At 43.2% G+C, this 17,983-nt stretch overlaps 1 protein-coding gene across 1 annotated transcript in view; it reads right to left on the reverse strand.

Moving 5' to 3' along the window:
* Positions 1–17,983, reverse strand: part of LOC146863045 (proton channel OTOP1-like) — a 344,757-nt gene that overhangs the window by 59,288 nt on the left and 267,486 nt on the right. The window contains exon 5 of the mRNA XM_085643335.1: positions 7,938–8,068. Coding sequence (XP_085499461.1) covers positions 7,938–8,068 — 131 coding nt within the window. The remainder of the gene's footprint in view (positions 1–7,937; positions 8,069–17,983) is intronic.

The raw sequence follows: 17,983 nt of genomic DNA on the forward strand, positions 1-17,983 counted from the left end.
TGCTAGGGCTGATCCCTTTGAAATGCAATCAGGACAGTGCACCGTTCCTCCACAGCCATTCTGTCAGGAAGAACTTCTCCCCTCTACTCCCAGGCCCCTTTGTCTGACCCCAATAGACATTTCCCAGTGGGGAAAACATCATCAGCCCAATAGCAACTGGCCACTCACAGAAAGAGCCTACACACTTTAGGCAGGGAAATGCTAGCTTTCTTTGGCATTTCCAAAATATTAATTTAAACTCAGACTTTACCATTAAAGATGTGTTACTATTACAATGAATGAAAGATGTAAATCTCTGGCTGTTCCTAAACTGAATTTAACACTCAAATGTAATAAGGTAAACCAGTCTTTGTCTATGGGAGGTCAGTCTTGCCCCAGTGAAAAACGACTTTGGAGGTTATTCACTGGCAGGATATATAAAATATTAAATATACATGCCCTACTTTTCAATACCCCCTTCCCTATGAGCCTTTATGGCCTACCTTAGGGGTGACTTACAATTATGAAAGAGTGAATTTATGCTTGACAAAGGGGTTATCTTGTCAAGTTGAAATGGCAATTTAAAACTGCACTGCAGGCTTCAATGGCAGGCCTGAGACATTATTTAGGGAGTTATTTTGGTGAGTGGCACAATGAGGTCTTTAGCCCACTAGAAGTGTTAAATATATGGGCCTTTGATACAGGTCATACCTTATATTAGCACGTATAAGTAAACTGAATGTGCCAGTTCCATGTGTGCTGATTTCACCATGTTTAAAAAGAAAGAGCACACACACTTTACCACTGGTTTGCAGGGGTAAGGGTCTGGGGTCCTAATACCAACAAAAAAGGGTCCAGCTACTGTAAGGAAATGCCTCTTTTTGTTCACTGAGGTCTGCAAATATGACCTCAGTGCCAGTGCCCACACCATAAAGTGTATGTCAAATTGGTGGTACCCAACTGGAAAGAGCATGTAAGATAGAGGGGTGCCCAGGGCTTGCACCAGTAGATGTGACACCCTGAAGGTCCCTCAAGTAATATGAGTCCCCCAGTATGCCACTGTAGACTAGCAGAGCACTTGTGCATTGCTAGCTCAACTTTGCCATTGAAAGCAATGGCAAAGCCACTACTTTCCCTGGACTTCGGCGCAACTCACCTCTCAGGTAGGCCCACAAATTCCTAAAGCAGGGTACAACATATGACATGGGCAGGACATGTATGTTATATGTCTAGACAGTAAACACACAAAACCAACGTTTTTACTGTGGAAAGTCTTGGTTGCCGAATAGGCGAGTACAGGATTACACGCTGACTCCTCAACTGACTCTTGAATGGTGAAACCAAAGTGGGCACTCTGAGGTATCAAACAACTCATTAGATTATGCCTGACTTGTATGTTAAGTCGAAATTAATGTAACTTGTTGCAGTGTGCAGCTTTTGCAAAGCTGTCGCCTTATTGCTTTTAAAATTAATGTGCCTTCCTGGGAACTCATGGAGCCAGTTCCATGAGACCCCTTTCTGCCCTGTTGGGGAGACATGCCAATGACTCTCGGGAAGGAAGACAATGAGGGATTGAAGGCCAGGGAGGTTTTACCTCCCTCCTGCAGGAAGCCACTTGGGTGTCAGTCCAAAAGGCAGGCTTCAAAGAAAGCTGCTTTGGAAGGGCAGAAACATCACACTAGAGAAGAGGGCTGCCCCATGGCTTAGGCAGGCCAGCTGGCATGGAGAGCAGATAGGGAAAACCAGTTGCCAAACCAGTTTCCCAAGAGGCATGTAGCCCTGAGGTAGCCACTACTAGGGGTCTCACCATCATGGGAGAGGGCAAAATGGTGCACACTTGGATATCCAAATGCCACACTCCATAGGAAGGGGTCACTAGGTGGGAGTAGACTTGGCAGTCCATTGGCTAACAACCACATACTGTCATGAGGGCATTTTCCGAGCATAAATGTAGCATTCCTGGTACCTGGACCTCATATCTCTACCAACAAGAAGAAGAGCCAAAGGAAGACTCCCCTGTTGCACTGAGGGACCAACAAAGAAAATCTGTACTGAAGAAGACTGCACCTGCTTCACATGGTGGCGAGTGAAGGAAATTACGGTGCCTGCTGTGTCCTGCTCAAGGAGAAACCATCTTCAGAGTCCAGCAAAGCCAATAGACTTCAAGGATAATATGGCTGGCCCAGTTATTGATCCAGGAAGGAATGACTTGTGACCGTGACACTGGGAAACTGGCAGTCCATTGGCACCTAGTGTTTGACAGGCCACACAGGACTTTGTGGGACGTCGACCCTGCAACTAGGAACCCCTCACCATTGACATGGACCAATTAAAACATACAGGAAGACCTCCGTCAACCTCATCTATTCCACAGTATCCTTCATCCCTTGTATCAGTACAACTCCGGTCGGAATCCATTGAAATTTAGATAAAGTGCCTTGAACTGCTTGAAGGCTGCGTCTTCTGTGGAGGTAACTGTTTCTTAGGGTCGTGCTGGTCCCCCTTATCAGGTACCTGCTGGAGTTCCTCATCCCAAGTACTTCTAACCGACTGCAGTGACACTCAATTTTTACTTGAAAATGTTTCTAAGTGTCAAATTTGTTGAACTTACCCAGGCTTGTTTGCGGTTGAGTGAAAATGCTTTAATGTATTTATTAATTGCATATGTCTGGATCCATCTGGTGGATCCTTTTTGTTCTAGTGTCTAATTTCTTATAAAAATACAGTCTATTTTCATAAGTTGGTGTTGGGTTTTTTGAGTGTTGTATCAATTTTGTCTTCAAATATGTTGGTGCTGTTTAAATGCTTTACACTAGTTCCTCTTTGATAGCCTTGCATTACATGGTGAGGTTGCACACCAACACCATATAGTACACCCCATTTCCTCACAGCACCAGAGGACGAAGATCTGGGTAAAAAACTGAAAAAAGAGGGCAATAACCTAATGGACCTAAACGTGTTGGTGAGTGTATGACACACTGAGGTTGCACAACAACACCAAATAATACACCCCATTTCCTCACAGCACCAGAAGACACAAATCTGGGTTAAAATCTGAAAAAAGAGGGCAATTTCTAACATTGTGAAAGAGGTTTGAAATACCTCCCAGGAGCAAATGGTAGTCTGACCTGCATGGGCAGAGATGACTACTCTGAACTCCATAGAATATTCAGAGTTGGGGCAGGGAGCATCCCGGTAATTTCGCAGTGTCAAATCCTGCTTGGCAGGTCTGCTGAGTCACATTCAACACTTGGATCACACTTAAAAAGGTGTGTATCCCCTGTTTGATTGCTGAAGTACCCTGGTTTTATCCCACTAGATATCTGCCTCTGTGACAGTTGGAGGTGCAGTGAATCCTGCAAACTGGATTTTAATGTTAGATGAGACAGGACACTGGGGATTACCCTAAGACCCCCCCCCCCCCCCCCCCACCACACTCCAGCCCTCAGAGTCCAAGCTTAGTGTGGTTGAAAGCTTTCACCATCCTGAAAATGCCCTGGCACATGGCATTTTGAGGCTATTTGCAGGATAGCAATCAGGAACTACTGCAACAGTGTGTAGTGGTGCTAATGGACAATTCAACCCATTGCTTAGCGAGTGCCCAGGAGTCTCCCCAAACTATTAGGTAATTTTCAGCATAAATATGGCCCCCCAAGGTACCTTCATTAGAAAACTGCTGGACTTGCAAGAGGATACAAGGTAGACTGAACCTGCTGAATTTGGCATCTGTAACCTGTGAGAAGGACCTGAGGAGTTGGACCTCCTTTCACTTGAAATCCAAGAACAGAAAGATCTCTAAGGATCTTAAGGCTGATGCCCTGTGGAACATATAAAAAGCTAAATAGGACATTCCTGAGAAGAATACCAACTGACCAGTGGCATCTTAACCAGTACCAAACTTTGCAATTGCCCTCTACCTCACACCTGTAGAGTCTCTAGGTGCTTGCCATGACATCATGGAAGCCTTAGAAGTAGACCTCTGTGGTTGGTGTGGGCACCAAAAGAACTTTTTTCAAATCTTTTGCTCCCGAGTTTCAAGGGTACCGACCATTAACAGCTTCCAACCAGCATTTCCACAGCCTCACCTTGAATTTCAGGTTTGTCCCACATGGGCAAAGGTTTTCCTCAGAAGCCCTTTTACACTTTGGGACCTGGAAACTTTTTCGAACTTCCCTACTTCGAGACCATAATGACTTATCTATTTTATGTATCTAGCCTGCCGAATATCATGGTCAGCGTCAAAATATGCATATGCCCTGATCTACTGTGGCCATTGATTACTATTGGTACATTGCACCTGTTGCCACTATTTCCAATTAAATCTATAAAAATTCATACCTCAGCTTCCACTTATTGGAATTTTTTCATTTTGGTGTCATTTTGCTCATTAAATTGTTCTTAATTTTATTAAGTGGAGTGTGATTTTCATTGTGTTGTTTTTTCACCTTTTAACTGTTTTGGTACTTTTAAATGCTTTCACATTTACTCTAAGTTAAGCCTATTTGTTCTTTGCCATATCTACTAGAGATTCAGTGCAGGTTTTAATTCTGATAATTGTTTACTGAATAAAACAAGATAGTGAGTTTATTAATTATGGTGGACACCAATTCACCACAACTAATAAATCATTTTCTCAAAGTTGTACTTTTGTCCTCTTCACCCTTTTCCTCTCCTACTTTCTCCATCCTGTGGCTCATCCTTATTTCTCTTTACTGTTTCCATTAACCATGCTTTTTCCAAATGCATAATTATGTCTATCATATCCTTAGAGCCTTAGCAATTTATGCAAATTTGCTTTCTTGTAAGAAACTGCTAACAAGAACTCTGTATCAAGTTTATAGATCATTTTACACAAGTGCTACACATGCTGAAAAAATGGCAACTGACTCACAAAATTCATTTACAAATTAAGGGTCTCGATTTTTATGCATTAAGGTGCTAAAACTGCATACAAGCTGTGGTATATGCAGATATTTCAATAGTGGTATGTGAAACCTAAGGTTGTGGTTGCTATGAGATTGATCAAGGAGTAGGTAACCCAAACACTATGAATATGCGGCATGGAAAGTGCAGAAAATAGCTTGGACAAACCCACATTTTAACGGGGTTAATTAAGAGATAAATCATATAAATGCATGCAGGATTTCACGTTAACCTACACCTGAAGATGTTCTCAAATGTACTGAGTCCACAATCTAGGTGAAAGAAAATTATGGTAAGGTTTCCTGCCTATGTTTTGGCTTTTGTGAATTTTGAAAATGTATAGCTTTACAATGGATAGACTAAGGTCAACATTGTGATATGTACAATTTATTTTTCTGAATCATTTTCATTGTCTTGGGGTCTATTATACTAATTCGGTGCATTATAAAAATTTCATGATATAGGATTGAGAGCGTTACCATCTTTTGAGTGCTCTCAGCATTTACAGTTACTTCATGCAGGTAATCATGAAGCAGCTCTGCATAATTTGATCAATCAGGGAGGGATCAAGGGGAGGATTTTCCCCAATATCATGTATGGAGGTAGAAGTGGCTATCAGGAAGATAGCCCCACGTAAAGTACCCAGCATTGACAAAACCCACGGAGATTTGTTTTTACCAGAGATATACATTTTAACACCCTATCTTACAGTTGTTGTTAACACTATTGTACATGGAGCAAGTATCCCCAAAACGTGGTCAGGGGCTGAGATTCTTCCAATTTATAATAACGGTTGTCTGTTGGATCCAACCAACTACAGGCCAATCAGTTTAATGGACACCACACCAACATTATTTAGTAAAGTTATACTTGGCATGCTCCAGTGTTGGCTTGAAGAGAATTATATACTTTGTCTCCACTGGTGATCAGGTGTTGAGTCTCCAGATTATATACTGGAGGACCTTTAGTATTGAGAAATAGAGGCTTTATGCCGTTTTTGTTGACTGCAGAGCAGTGTACGACTTGGTCCCCAAAACCTTGCTGTGGAAATCTGTAGCAGAAATAGGCATCCCAGCTTACCTGTGCAGTATAATCGAGAGATGGCATCAGAATAGTTACGCACAAGTTAGGAGTGGTAAGCTGGGTGAAGTAACAGAACCCTTTCCAGTAAAGCATGGTGTTAGACAGGGATGAATATTGCCCCCACCCTTTTTAGCCTGTTTTCAAATGACTTAGTTGATTTTTTTAATAGTTGTGACAACGACGTCCCGAGACTGGCAGGCATGAGGGTTTCGGCACTCATGGTTGCCGATGATACGCTTTGGCTGTCAAAATTACTAAAGAGGGTTCAGAAAATATTGGACCATTTTAATAGATTCTGTGTGCTGAGGGTAGTGGGAACTAACATTAATAAAACTAAGTTAATGGGTTTTTAATCCTTGTCCTATCACATGCCCAAATCCCGCTCTTAATGATGTCCCCCTAGAACAAGTACACTTTTTTTAATATTTTGGGATTTCCCTAGTTGAAATGCTGGACTGGAGCCATCATGCTGTGAAAAGAATATTAAAACTGGAACAACAAAGTGGGAGGCTGTTGGAGGTACAAAAGGGGTCCCACCTTAGAATTGTATCCCCAGTCGTTTACACATATCAGGTACTAGTGGTAGCCCTCTACGGTGCGGAGCTATGGGGGCATAAAAACCTAAAGCCATTGGTTATGGTAAAAAACAGGTTTGTGCCCCAACCCTTGTGTTTATCGGTCAGCACCCCGCAGTACTGCTGAGGTTAGACTTGGGCCTCAGGCCAATTTCTGTTACGCTTGAACTCCACTCTCTCATTTTCTGGAGAAACCTTTGGGCTACTCCTGAACTCTTGCTTTACCGAAGTGGGCTGGAGGAAATTCTTAGACATCCAATTGTGGTATAACTCCCATGGAATAAATTTGTCAAAGATTCCCTTCTAGGGAAGGGCTTAACTAATCTTTGGCATGACCCAGTGGGTTGTTATACCCGAATAACGGCAAAGGAGTTAAAAAATCTATTTAAAAATCATAAATATAACATGTTTTTAACGCATGTGCAAGGCACTTTATCTACCTCTATTTTTAGTTGCCAAGGATAACTAACAGTTTAAAAACTTTTGTGACGAAATTGAACCTAATTTAGCCGAAAATCTATACGTCCAATTTCAATTTAGACATGGAAATCTACTCTTACATGGCTTTACTTCAAAATGGTTAGGACCACTAAATAATACGGTTCAGGAGTGCCCATGTGTGGTTATAAGACGGAGGACGGTGCCCATCTGTTACTTCTTTGCCCAGCATATAGTGGAATGGGAGCAAAATGGCTGATTCCGATCTGCAGGAAGCTTGGTGGTACAAGGAAGGCTATAGGATCCTTCAATTCGGTTCGACCCCTCATTTAGTATTTGCTGTATCTAGATATCTGTTTTACCATTGGCTGGCAAGGAACAGAGATGTCAACAAACCTAACAACAATGGCTTCTCTAGTTGAATCTCACAAATTATGTCTCTAGTTGTTATCCAGCAGTCGTCTTAACTCTTGGTTTTATCTTAACTTATGGCCTATGAAAGGGTTATTCCGTGTTTGTATAATGTGTATTCTTATTTGATTTTCACTGAGTAGGTGCTGTTTTTACTTTTTAACATGATGTTTATTTTAACCCATTTTAAAACATTGTATTTTTGTATTGTGCACCTTTTGTATGGCATATTACCAAAATAAAAAAAAGTATTATGATAATGAATTTGATCAATGAAGCAAAAAGGAACCCTTTGCTACTTCCCTACTAATGGGCCACAATGACAGGTGAATAAAACCGTCCTCAAATATAGTATAATTGTTTCTGACTGTATTAAGGTAGTTGTGCAAGAAGAATAGAAAATATGTTTCCCCATAAAAGTAACCCATCATTGATTCACTATCTGATTAAAAAGTATGTTTCGTAATAATAAAAAAACTTAATATTGAAACAAGGTAGAGCTTTCAAACCATTTTCAGCCAAACTTACCCAGTGTTATATTTTCAAAACCAAGTGTGGAGAGCCTATCCATGTGTTCCAGAAGTTGATGCTTTGACTCAGTAAACACTTCGCTGGCCCACAGCAGTAAATTTGTGAATACAGAATGGATTAAAGCAAACCTAAAAAAAAAGGGATTACATTATGTCTTGATATAACCTTTTCTTTGCCATTGACAGTGGGAATCATCTTGGGTGAAGGAATCATGGAAACCTTAAGGTACACTATGGCCAAGCCGAATAACTGTGCTACACTAGAATCATTTCAGTGGTGTTACTCTTTTGTGACTGCTGAGTGAGATTTTCAGGGAGCACCATCAACAGAGTATAAAGTAGCGCAACTCCTTTAAAAGCACCACATGGAACCCTTCCTCATGTCCTCAGCACTTGTAACACCACTCTGCTGGTTCGCATCTGATGTGACAACGAAATATTCATTCAGTTCCCTCAAGGGGAGATATCGAAAGGAACTCCTGGGTAATCGTCTGTCATAAGTATGGGCTTACAACATCACACGACTGGCCAGGATGTGCAGCATCTTTAGTATACTCAGGGAAGCTTGCCAATTAAGACTTGCTAGAATGCTGTGGCAATCTGACAATGCTCTCTTTCATGGACACAGGGTTAAGAGGGGTCTCTTTATCTCACTCTAACTCACTAGCCCTCTCTCTGTCTCTCTTCAATGTTGGGAATAAGGCCTAGTTTTATGCACACGTGTATTACACAAACCCCATCGACATAAAGTAAACTGTAACGTTATTGCAGTGAAACAATTCTCTCTTCCTCATGCCCACTAACATAGTAAACAAACTTGCAGGAATACATAAGAAAGAGGAAAGTATACAAACTAACGATCATTGGTCAAGTTCTTAATTTATTTAGCATAATCTGCAGAGGATCACAAGTAAACAATGTCATGTTACTGTACAGAGACTGTTCCTCTGTGCATGGGTCTAAACAATGACAAAAGAACAGTTCAGCTTGGTTAGGCGGAGCGCAGTGGGGGAGGATTGTCTCCAATAGTCTCTGGAAAACATTCCCATGAACCGTTGGACTCTTGGCCCAATTACATCTCCTGTAAATATTAATCGGTCCCATGGGCCACCTACCACAACCCACTTGTTACTCAAACTATCACAGATGAGACTCAATAACTGAAACACGATTGGGCTTGTGTGAGTTCTCACTCAGTGGTAATGTGGCTACTGACAACCATCTGTTATGTTTGATGGTACAATGAGCAAACCTGTGGTGAAAAGGTATGCCCAGAATGAGTGCCAGTGGTTATAAAAAATGCAGGCATTCCCACATTTGTTTTGTTTTTCTCGACCAGCATCAGCGAGGTTGTGCATACCCTCTGACAGGCTCTGAACACCCTGACCGAAACCATGAGCACACTCATCTAGTCCTGCTGCACCTTTAGCCAGAACTTAAACACTTTCATCTTCACCTGGCCGCTCTCTTCTGTACCCTGCACAATTAAACATGAAAAACTCTTAGTACTCTCAGGCACGCTTTTCACATCCATAGTCACAGATCCTCAGTCAGGGTCTGTACCTTCAGAAACACTTTGCAGACCCTTAGGCTTTTCTGAACAATGCTTTCAACTATCTCTCTCTCTCTCACATACAAACACACACACACTATACATTCTTGCTCTGCACACTGCTCCAATTCATATACAATATGTGATGCCCTCAGTCACATTCTAAACCCCCTAGCCATGCTCTGCACACCCTCATCCTTGATCTGAGCACTTCAAGCCACATCCTGCATCTGCTTAACCTCACTTTGCAACTCTTCACACTCACAACCATAATCTCACCATTCTCAACTAAGAAATGTATATTCTCAGCCACACAAACTGATTGCTCAGAAAAAGCTCTCCCCACCCTTTGCCAGAAGTTTCAAATCTGACTTAACAAAATAACCCCTTCTGACAAGCCTAAACCTTCCTTTTAAATATTAATAAGTCACCACTAAATACACATAAAGGCAGAGTGCATGGTATTTGAAGGTAGTATGTGTAAAACTTAATATTATTGAACATGTCCTGACAGTGAAATGTCCCCAAAATCTAATTTCACTGTAGCAAAGCAGGCAGCTTTTACATGGAAATATTGGGCTACATCGTTACATTTAATAAATGCTAGCTTCTGATTGGTAGCAGTTAGAGAAGTAGCTCAAGCCCTCATTTTTATAGTGATCCAAAATCCAATGTATTAGTGAAATTGAATTTTGTCTACCTATTGAGCAAAAGGCACTTTTAAAAAGTTAATATTTTCCTGTCTAAAACTTGTAAGCATTCAACTGTCGCAGGGCAGCTGGATGGCTCCCGTGGTGTGTATTGCTCCCAGACAGTGGACAAAGGGCCCTGGGTGTGGGAAGGGAGTGTCCTTTCTCGACAGGATGGCCTTGGGCTATGCCTAGTAATGGACGAACTTAAGAGAAACTTTCCTTATCGTAGGCAGATGGAGCTAACACCTGATCCTGTCCCTTCTGTTGTCTTTCTAGTCAGGATGGATCCAAAATCAGCAGGAGGAGGATCTGCACCAGAACCAGTTTGGGGTGACCACAAGAGAGGGTTTGCACATTGTCATAGGGACATCTCTGATTGAGCACAAAGGGAGAAGATTTCTACCATATTGGAGGGTTATTGCAGGGATTGAGGAATGATGTGGCATCCTATGGTTGGCTAGGGGTGTCTGACGTCTAAACCTTTCGACCCACATTTATAAACCCCTGCACAAAGGAGAGACAGAAAGCAAGACCCTGGACCTGGACAGCGACAATACCAGAATCAGGGACAGCTGGAAGGAGAAGCTACCTGATGGCCCTGATAAACTAAGGACTTTGCCTACAGCTGACCCACAAATAGCGAGGTCTCTCTAGGGCCAGTAGTCTGATCACTTAGGACCTCTGAATACCAGTTGAGTGTAAAGAAATACTCTGACACATTGTTCTGATTTGTAGTTCTTTATTCTAAATATTTTATTTATAATGATTATTGAGGTTCATTGCATTGATATAACTAATGATGATAGATTTATCAAATGGTTGTTGATCTTAGTGGATTTTATGGTGATTCCTAACATGATATTATTGTTTTCATTAATATGCACAGGCCTGGCAAGGTCAATAGACCTGGCTTATAATTTCATGCGATGACCCTGTGGCAAAGCCAAGTTTACCTTATTATCGATATGGCAGCCACTTCACATAGGCCATATATTGTGATGATGATGTTCTATCTGGTATTGGTGGCGGTAATGGGATTTCAGAATGTCACCAAAGGTATTTGCATCTACCTTATGTATGCATTTGTAGCTTAATGTGTATTATTTAGTAGTACATGTGTAATAATTGTATCAAAGAAAAAGCTCTTAATAGACAATCATTTATTGTGTGTTGCTAGTGTGTGCCAGCTGATAGAGATTACTAGTCCATACCGCCTCTATTGAGTAGGCATTTGACTGCACTGTTTCATTACCCTGAGCCAGTCAACGGCTGTATTACACAGCAGCGGATGCTCCTAAGGGGGTGCCAGGGAGTCAACCCTCTGCCACTACTGCTGGCATATTGCAGCTTTTATATGAAAACAAACAAGCTCACAGATTGTTAGTTTGTATGTAAAAGCATTAATGTCATGTTGGGAGCAGAATGGGGCTCCACCTCCTGTTTTGTGCATGTCTCAGGCGGGGGCTGCTACACCTCTGCCTGACACTTGCACAAAACATATCTGACATGCTGAGCTAGCTTCATGCAGTACAGCATGTCAGATAATGGAGCTTCAGAGCTTGTTAATCATAGACCTTCTTGCCCAGTAGGAATCTGGAATAGAGAAACAGGTCTACCTCTGTACCTTCAACCCTATTCCAGCTTCTGATTGGGTGGAAGCTCATCGATCTGCTTCCGGCTGTGCAGAGAGATTGGTGTGTTGGAAAGTATGGGCCTGCCTCAGGTAAGTTTTTCTGAATTAAAGTCTAAGTGTGTTTGTCTGTTTGCTGAAGATTGCATGTGTATGTATTTTATTTTTAAACATGTTTTTATTCATTTTAACAAGTAGGTAACGTATACATACAGGATAGCAGGTTCCTCCATTATTGGTATCTGTCATGCAAATTCACAATTACTTTGCACTATGTGTTTCTGAGCTGCTACAGCTTAAATCTACGCAAGTCAATAGTTCAGTGCAGTCTATCCCAACTCCAATCGTGAAACAGACCTTTTGTATCCGCTGAACTGCAATAACGTTCAGCTCAGCAACACAGTAGGAACAATCACAAATTGCATGTGTATGTATGCATGAATGTATTTGTGTGTGAGCCTGAAACTGTGTGTGTATGTATGCATGTCTGGTTGTGTGTGAAGTAAATGCCCGTTCTGCAGATTGGCTAGGCCCGAGGCACAGTGCTGGATCATGCTTTTGGGCCACACCACATCTATAATGCACCAGCTACCACTGGTAATACAGTGTTTGGTTCCACGTAAGGAGGCAACTGTAAACCTTTTATTGCAAATGCCGCGCATCCTGCACAACTAATAACCCAATTTCTTACATAGGACATTCAAAGTTTTTTTTTTTTCGATTACCCATTTTTATTGCTTTTTGTATAACACTCAGTACAGTCCACATTATGTGATAAAATAATGTACTGACTCGCGAAATACATCAGCTCACCCCATCTATCAGCCATTATTTGACTGTCCATAAAATGCCCACCATTTGCCCCCAATTTTGATATGTCTTTGTGGGCATTCCCTTGCTTGATCGATAGGCTGTTCCATTTTGGCACAGTGGTCTACTCCTTTAGGAAATTGGGTGACTGGTTGAGGGGGGCAAAACCCTTCTCAGACAGAAACCACAATTATTGGCAGGATGAGGTCAGAAGCAAACCCTAAATGAACCTGTGTTCAACCGTCAGGTAACTTGGCACAGAGCAGTCATGCTTAACTAATAGGCAATATTTAAAGTATTTGTGCAAAACTTCAAACAGTAACACAGTGACAATACATCACTAAATGATCCCAGATGAGTTTAGAAAAATAGAGCGACTTTTAATCAATAAAACAAGACCGAAATAACATCAATCAAATCAGTAGAACCAGAGATATGAATGTTTAAAAGTTTCAGTATAAATAACGCCAAAAAGCACAAAGTGCTAACTGTGTGGATATCTGGTCATGCTGGACCAGGACAAAGTCACAAGTTCAAGTCAACCGTGATTCTGGTCTGCGGAGCATTGCGAGGATCCACACTGAAGATGAGTCGTGCAGCCAAAGCTGTGCGTTCGTCCCGAGGTGCGGCACGGCTGTGATGTGAGCTCCTGCAATGCCGTCAAGGATCCAATTGACAAAGGCTTCTGATGTTTAGTCCAGCATTGAGAATGCGTGGTGCAGCATAGGTAATGTGTCGGTTCCAAAGATTTGCAAGGCCGCAATGCGGAATGTGATGACATAGCCCGTGCTATCATTGACGTGGGATATGAGGGCCTGCACGGAAGATGCATCAGGCAGTGACAGTTCCAAAGAGGCTGTGGAGGTGATGTGGGTGTTTGCAGCGGGTCCAAACCATGCAGCAGCAGCGATGCGTCGGTTCTCCTCTGGATTGCGCCGTGCAGCAGAGTGGTTCTGCTGGAGCTACAGAGGCTGACCAGCACCATAGGCCAACTTCCAAGGGTCCAGGACTGGGGTGGCACCACTTGGCAGGGCAGACTCACATATGGCAGAGTCCAGGAGCTGGGTTCTAGGTTGTTGGACCCTTCTGTCCTTGATGCTCAAGTCAGAAGGCCAGCCAGCTAGCCTTTGGAGTCACTTTGGGGTCCTGGGTTCAAGAGAGGCAGACCCAGTCCTTCTCACCCAGGCAAGAAGACATCAGGCAGCAGGTCAGCACTGCAGGGCAGCATTCCTTCAGAGCAGCAGTCCAACAGAATGGCAGTCTTTTCAGCAGCACAGCAGTCCTTCTTCCTAGCAAAGTATCCACAGATCCAGAAGAGTAATGAAGAGTTGGTGTCTGATGTCCAGTATTCATATCCGGTTGTGCCTTTGAAGTGGGGAAGAAGCTTCTAGAGGTTTACCTTTGAAGTGTCCAGACATCCTGCTTTCTCTGACCTGGCTCCATACTAACTGCAGGGGGTATTCAACCCTATGTGTTGAGGCTGGACATAGTCTATCGAAGAGAAAGCAGTGCTTGGCCCAGCTCTGCCCTTCCCTCTTACCAGTGATGGCCCATTTAGGTACACCTAAGCTCTCTATTTTGTGTGGCTGTCTAGGAGGAATACACAAAGGCCAACCGTCAGCTACACCCGGTAACCCTAGGACAGGCTACAGACACTAAGGGCCCGATTCACAAAGGTAAAGGTAGACGAATGTCTAACTTTACTGCTTTTGGTATTCAAAAAGGGCATTTACCACTCGTAAATGCCCTTTATGAATACCGAAAGTCGAACTTTATGACATTCAGTATTCACAAAGGCGTTTGTGAATCGGGCCCTTAATGGCTAAGACACGAAAATGTAAACTTTCTAAAAGTGGCATTTTCAAAATTGTAAACTAAAATCCGACTTTACCATAAGTCAGGATATTTCATTACAATTCCAAAGACACCAAACTTGAACTGGTTCCCCGTTTCCATTTGGAAATTACAGCTTATTAAGTGTAATGGTAACTCCAATGTTATCCTATGGAAGAGATAGGCCTTGCAATATTTTCACTACCAGGACGTATAAAACTTAGAAGTATATGTCCTACTTTTTTTTTATTACACTGCACCCTGTCCTCTGGGCTGTCCTGCGTCTATCCTAGAGGTGACTTATATGTACTAAAAAGGAAGGTTTTGGGCAAGGCAAAAGGTTTATTTTTGCACGTTGACGGTACAGTTTAAAAACAGTCCACACAGGCTACAGTGGCAGCCCTGAGACATGATAGATGGGCTACTTAAGTAGGTGGATCAAAAACTGCAGCAGGACCACTAGTAGCATTTCATTTACAGGCTCTGTGTACATGTAGCATCCCTTTACAAGAGAGTCATAAGTAAAATAAATATGCCAATTGGGGGGTGAGCCAATGTTACCAAGTGTTAAGGAGTGAGCATATGCACTTCACCTGGGCCAGCAAGAAACAAGATAAAAGAAAATGGAGGGGAAAGGCAAAACGTTTGAGGAAGACCACTCCAAGACTGACAGGTCAAACAATTCAACGTCATCACTCCAGGAGGGTAAGAGTTTGACGGGAACTTTATCTGCGTGTTATATCCCATTTAGCCACTGCATGGACATTCCCACAATAATTCTTTCAAAGCAAAGACCCCTCAGGTCTCTCAGGATACTCAGTAGCCCCACTCTCGGGGTCAAGAGTTTAGGTCTATCTAGGATGTGAGTCAGTGTCCTTTCAATTTCCTTTCAGAAAGGCAGTATTCAGGGGCATGACCATGTGGCAGAATTCAGCTCCCATCTGATTACATCGGAAGCAAGTAGATTAAGGGAGCTTCCAAACATGCCATAAGCGCTTAGGTGTAATGTAGGTTGTATGTAGGTAGTGCAGTTGGATTAGTAGTAGCTTAGAAGAAATAACCAGTTCCCAGGGAGCCCTCCGGGTGTCTCGCCAGTCTATTTACTCAAGTGGACCTGTCAGTTCCCCGCATTTCTGTCTGAGAGTTATGAACCCCTCTTGCTAAATTATTGTTGGTGTGTGGTATATGCTAGCTATTGCTCCCCGTACCACTTGGTCAATAAGAATCTCGGCCTTTATTCAGGTAGAGGAGTGGAGTCTTGTAAGCGACACATCATGGCATGGTGAAGTTGCAAATATTTGTGGAATTGGGTATCTGACAACGAGTATTGATGTTGTAACTCTTGGAAATAATCTAAGTGTCCTCCATGCCAAACATTCCCCAAGGTTGTGATTCTGATTTTGTCCCCTCTTTTAAAATCTTCAAACCAGGCCATGTGGTGAAGCCATTGTCTCTCCTATAGGGGGTTAGCAGTATACATTTTTGTCCCATTTTATGAAAGACAGGGCAGCCCTCCAGATTTAAATAACTACAGCTGTGACCCCCCAGGAGGCATATGGGCACAAGAGCACCAGAGGGCAGCCCCATTATAGTGTCAAGACTCCTGCGGGATAGCTCCAATCAGTAGGCTGGGTCTTCCCACCCTCAAGTGAATCACTCATTAATTACCATCAGCTGGGATGGCCAGAAATACATCTTTATATCAACCATCCCTAGTCCCCCATTGTAAGTTAGTTGTCTGCAATTCCCCCACGCTATGCGGGGAGGTCTTCCCACCTATAAAAAACTGCAGCTCAGGGAGTCTAGTTTATGAAAACATTGGTTGGGGATGTCAAAGGTAAAGTATTGGAGGGTGTAAACAAATCTGGGTCGAATCATCATTTTGAATAGCGTCACTTTCGGAAGTAGGTTAGGAGAAGGCACTCCCATTTCTGGAAGTCTTATCGCATTTTTGCAATAAGTGGTGAGAGATTAAGGATCCATGCTAATTCTGGATCACATGTTACGTGCAAGCCCAGATATTGAAAGCTTAGTTTTTAATAGGAATAGATGTGTTCCAATTGACCACTGACTGATCACCCTAGATGGGGACCAGGAGTGATTTAGTCCAGTTTACCCGGAGTCCAGATGCATGCTCATATAAGGTCAAGATCTCTAGTGCGCATGGCCCAGAAATGGACAGGTTCACCAAGAAAAGGAAGATATTGTTGGCATACAAAGCATTTATGTCTTCCAACTGTTCTTAAACTGTGCATACCATCCATGTTGGAAGAGAGTAGATGCGTGGGCGTCCTTCCCCCTGATCAGAGGCTCGCTTCTCGTGTTGTCATTCCCAAGGAGGGGAAACCCAGAAACAAATGTACCTCCTACAGACCGATCTCCCTCTTAAACGCAGAGCCCAAGATTCTAGCCAAACTCCTTGCCACACTGCTGGCTCGGGTGATAACGACTTTCGTCCACCCGGACCAGTCGGGCGTCGTGCCCCACCGTAACACGGCCCTCAACTTGCGCAGGGTCCACAGAGTCCTGGGGAGAGCCGATACTGTCGATAGGCCTGCGGTGATAGTGTCACTAGACGCCTCCATGGCCTTCGATACTATAGAGTGGCCATATTTGCTGGCTGTCCTTGGCAAACTGGGGTTCGGGCCGGTCTTTATGTCATGGATTAGGCTTTTGTACTCGGAACCTATGGCTTAGGTGATAGTCAATATTAGGCGATCAGATCCTTTTCAGCTGCATTGTGGGACCCGGCAGGGGTGCCCTCTGTCCCCTCTGCTGTTTGCCCTTGCCCTCGAGCCACTGGCAGCCTGGATCTGTTCAGACCTTATGATCTGCGGCTTGCGGTGGTCTGCAGACTGGGAGGATCGAATCTCTCTCTATGGGGACGACGAGCTCCTCTATGTAGCCTCTTCAAAAAAGTCTTTAATTTGCGTGCTGGATATATTCACCATCTTTGGTAAATACTCGGGCTATTCGATCAACAGGAGCAAGTCGCTTATACATGTATTAGGAGGCTCAGCTCCCTCATTGCCCAAAAATTGTCTGATACAGGCTGTGGGGGACGGTTTTCGTTACATCGGGATATTTATCAACGCAGACCCTAAACTCAGATATGAACAGAATCTAGTCCCGCCCTTGCAGCGTCTCAAGAGGGATGTGTCCAGTTGGAAGACATTACCGCTCTCTTTGTCGGGCAGAGCGGCACTATTTAAAATGATGTTGCTGCCCCGGCTCCTATATGCCTTGCAAAACTATCCAGATCCGGTCCCGGCACGGTATTTTAGAGAAATCGAAGGGCTGCAGAGGGAGCTGCTGTGGGAGGGAAGGTCCCGGATAGCGCTCAACAAATTGGTCCTGAACTGGTATGACGGGGATATTAGCCTCCCCGATATTCACCGATATTATTGGGCATCCCACCTAGCAGTTGTTAATCAATGTACGCATCGCCAGCCAGGCGACCCTGCTTTTACTATGGATAGGTGGCTATTGCCTGGAGGGAATTATAAAAGAGCCTTGTATTCCAACCC

Source organism: Triturus cristatus, chromosome 2_2 (assembly GCF_964204655.1).
Source record: "Triturus cristatus chromosome 2_2, aTriCri1.1, whole genome shotgun sequence".
NCBI classification, from domain to species: Eukaryota; Metazoa; Chordata; class Amphibia; order Caudata; family Salamandridae; genus Triturus; species Triturus cristatus.